This window comes from Enhydra lutris, unplaced genomic scaffold, assembly GCF_002288905.1.
Source record: "Enhydra lutris kenyoni isolate GAN:26980312 unplaced genomic scaffold, ASM228890v2 scaffoldscaffold97, whole genome shotgun sequence".
Taxonomy (NCBI): Eukaryota; Metazoa; Chordata; class Mammalia; order Carnivora; family Mustelidae; genus Enhydra; species Enhydra lutris.
In genome coordinates this window covers 1,205,859-1,209,381 of record NW_019154181.1, presented here as the reverse complement: position 1 = coordinate 1,209,381, position 3,523 = coordinate 1,205,859, and the positions used below count along the sequence as shown (strand labels likewise).

At 60.5% G+C, this 3,523-nt stretch overlaps 1 protein-coding gene across 2 annotated transcripts in view; it reads left to right on the top strand.

Annotated features, from left to right (window-relative positions):
• Nucleotides 1-1,360: 1,360 nt before the first annotated feature.
• LOC111139267 (sterol regulatory element binding transcription factor 1) overlaps nt 1,361-3,523 on the top strand; it is a 22,137-nt gene continuing 19,974 nt past the window's right edge. For both annotated transcript variants that reach the window (XM_022491504.1, XM_022491503.1), the window contains exon 1: nt 1,361-1,556. In XM_022491504.1, the coding sequence (XP_022347212.1) occupies nt 1,466-1,556 (91 nt within the window). In that variant the 5' untranslated portion in view covers nt 1,361-1,465. The remainder of the gene's footprint in view (nt 1,557-3,523) is intronic.

Below are 3,523 nucleotides of genomic sequence, written 5' to 3'. Positions count from 1 at the left end.
GTTTGGGATGGCGTGACTCACTGAGGCCAGGGGCTAGGAGAGACTGGGGGGTCTAGACCTCTGACGGGTCTTCTTGGCTGCCCTCCCCCAAGGGTGCTTTTGTCTGCTTGCATAATTCCAGGGACAGGAAGCTCACTGCCTTTCCAGCTTCAGATACTCAAATGTTCTAGTTTATCTCTGTGTTTATCTAGTTTATCCCACCTAGGTGGAACCTCCCCCTCCCCCGCAACCTAGCTCTGTCTGCCATCTACAGGGCCCAGGGTTCAGTGTCTAGCCATTTTCCCAGCCAAGCTGCCTCCTCTGACCCAGACCCAGCCTGTCATGATCCACGGCAACCTGGCTCAAGGCTAAAGCACAGCCCACCTCTCCCCTGTGTCCGCCATCCTGGCTGCTCTCCGGGGTGGGGTAGGGGGCTATGCACCAAGTTTGAAGTCAGAATAGTCCTGGGGCCCAACCCTGTCGCTGTTTCTGAGTAGCCGTGTGCTTGGGTAGTTAGAACTCTGGGTCTTCCTGTCTTCCTGGGTACTGAGGCCAGCCTACTTCTGGGGGTGGACTGAGTCCACTGGCTCCCAGGTTCCTCTACTGCCACCATAGCTGGATCTGGGAGGAAACCAGATTAAATCAGGAAGGGAAATTCACGTCTCTTCCAGGCTCCCTTTGGGCTACCCCTTATCGGGAGACCAATCTGATCTAAGGAAACTGGGGGGCGGGGGTGGGAAGCAGGCTGATCTCACAGGCCCAGCCCCCCCCCCCCCCCCGCCCAGTATAATCACTAACATCCCAACCTATGGAGGCCTATGGAGAATCCTCGCCAAGCTCTACTGGTAGCTGGTGAAATTGAGGACAGAATTGGCCTGACAGCACACAGCAGGTCATTAGAGCTATCACTTGGACAGATCTGTCCCGTTCTAAAGAGCCACGTCTAGGAAGTGAGGTTTGTCCAGACCCCACCCCGCTCCTGCCCCAAGTCCAGAGACCTCTGGGACAGGCCCTGTCCTGGAGCTTCCACCCAGCCCCCTTGCTTGGTGTTGGAGAAACTGAGGCCCCGGGAGGCTCATGGCCTGCCCGAGCGCTGCCGCAGCAGTGGGCCAGACGCTGCTGTGCCAGAGGCTGGATAAAATGAATGAGTGGAGAGCACACTGATGGAGGGGCCCGGGGTAGGTTGGTGAGGCAGACCCTGAAGCCCAGTGCCGGCTCTCCCCAGGTGGGGTGGGGCCCCGGCTACCCGGGAGGGCGGGGCCTCCCAGTAGGGCCCCGCCCCCGCCCGCCCTCCCTGCAGAGCCACCGCGGGGGAACCCAGTTTCCGAGGAACTTTTCGCGGGCGCCGGGCCGCCACCGGGGCCAGGACTGGACGCGAACGCGCGCAGCGGCGGCAGCGGGCCGGGGCCAGCGGACGCGGCGCTCCCTGCGAAAGTCCGTACGCGGCGGCGGGCCCGGCGGGCCGCCCGGAGGAGGCGACTGCGCCATGGACGAGCCGCCCTTCAGCGAAACGGCCTTGGAGCAGGCGCTGGCCGAGCCGTGCGAGCTGGACGCGGCCCTGCTGACCGACATCGAAGGTACGTCAAGGGCCGGCTGGACTCCGCGCGAGTGTGGCGCGCCGGCGGCGACCGGCGGCGACCGGCGGCGACCGGCGGCGACCGGTCTTTGTCTCCCGGGCCCACTCGGGGCGCGGGCACCGGCTCCGTGCTGCGTGCGCGGGGGCTTCCCGGCGCCTCTGGGCAGTGCGCTGCGGACCCAGGTGTCCAGACCGCGCCTCGCCTCCCTGCGCCCGCCCTGGCGTCTCGGGCCGCGCCTCGCCGGGTCCCTTGGAGGCTCCGGGCCGGGCACGTGCGCCTCTGGGAGTCCGGGACCCCGCGCGGCGCAGCCAGTGAGTTCTCAACCCAGTGGCGGTCGCCGCAAGCCTGGAGACCTGGGCGTCGCCGAGGCCCCGCCCCTGACCCAGCCCTGACGTCAGCGCGGGGTTACTCACGGTCATTCCCTCAGGCCAGAGAGTTCAGCTCGGCGCCGAGCTCCTGCGCATGCGCGCGGCGCTTCCTCTTGTCCCTCCTCCCTGTCCCTTTCCCTTTCCCTCACGCCCCCGTCCGGTCTCCTAGTCCTAAATGGGCATCGCTTGGGCAAACATTTATTGAGCAACTACTCCATACCAAGCCGAATCCTCGGCACTGGGGGTTCATACACCGACCTGGGCTTCTCGTTTTCTTGGGAGCACGGAAATCCTCAAGAAAACCCGCAGACGGATTATTTAGTTGCGCGTTGGGGTGGAGCGAGGGTGGGGTGAGACCTCTTAGAGCCTACTTTAGAGCTGAGACTTCAGGGTCAGACCCGGGACCTACGGGGAAGGATGTTTTCCCAGCCGCTGAGGGGCTGGGCGGAGCCGGCACGGGTTCACTCACATCTTTGAAAGCATCTTATTTGCTAGACAAAGGAGGGGTTTGGGGACCCTGCAGCAGGTACCAGCTGGGAGGCTGTTGCCGCATTGTGTAGACGGGGCCAACCACAGACCCCAGCAGACGGCCCTCCGTGGTTGCTCTGTAGTTTTGGCAACGCTGGCTAAGTGGCTCTTGGTCGATGGGGGGACCTGAGGCCAAGAGGACAGGACTCAAACTTCCCACCGCATGGACAGACGTGTCCATGGAACCTGTGGCCACCTGGGGTTGGCAAAACAGACACATCTAAGTCACTCGCAGCCTTGATAGGATTGTGGGGATTTTCCAAAGCAGCCTTCCCCATCACTGTGCTCTGGAGTGATGAGCCCCAAACCCCAGACCCTGAGGATATGTGAGCCTGACTCCACTCAAGAGTTCCACAAGGCCCAGGACCAGTAGTGCAGACTGAAGGGCACCATGACCAGGTGGTGAGGACCAGGGCTTTGGGGTCAGGACTTGAATCTGGACACTACTCACATACTTTGCTGTCCTGCCCAAGCTCTCTAAACCTCTAAGCCTCAGTTTCCTACTCAGGATGTGAATGCTTCCCTTCCTGGGGGAGTTGAGACAGTGGAATCAGGGCAGGTATATCTCGGCCATGGGTCTGGCATAGACCTTTCTCACTGACTCATTTATAGAAACGTGTCCTGAGGCCCAAAGACCAGGCCCTGCAGCCCTTGGGGTATGGGGGCAATTATGCACCTGCTCTAATCTGGGAGAGAAGGGGGTCAACTGGGGCCTCTTGCTGGGGTGGACCTAGAGTTTGCCCACCGCAGCAGGAAATTTCTTGGTTTTTATCCAAACTTTCCGTTTTCCCCCTAATTGCACAATGAATCTCTTTGCATTGTAGAAAAATTAGAAAGTGCAGGTGAGCAAAAAGAAGAAAATAAAATCTTCCTTAAACTGGTCATGCAGAGATAGACTGTTAATTATGTGGGGATTGTTTTCTGGGGTGTGTGTGTGTGTGTGTGTGTGTGTGTGTGTTTTGGAACAGCTGGATACTCGTGATCTGGTTCTTAAAAATACTACCATTGAGGGGCGCCTGGGTGGCTCAGTGGGTTAAAGCCTCTGCTTTCGGCTCAGGTCATGATCCCAGG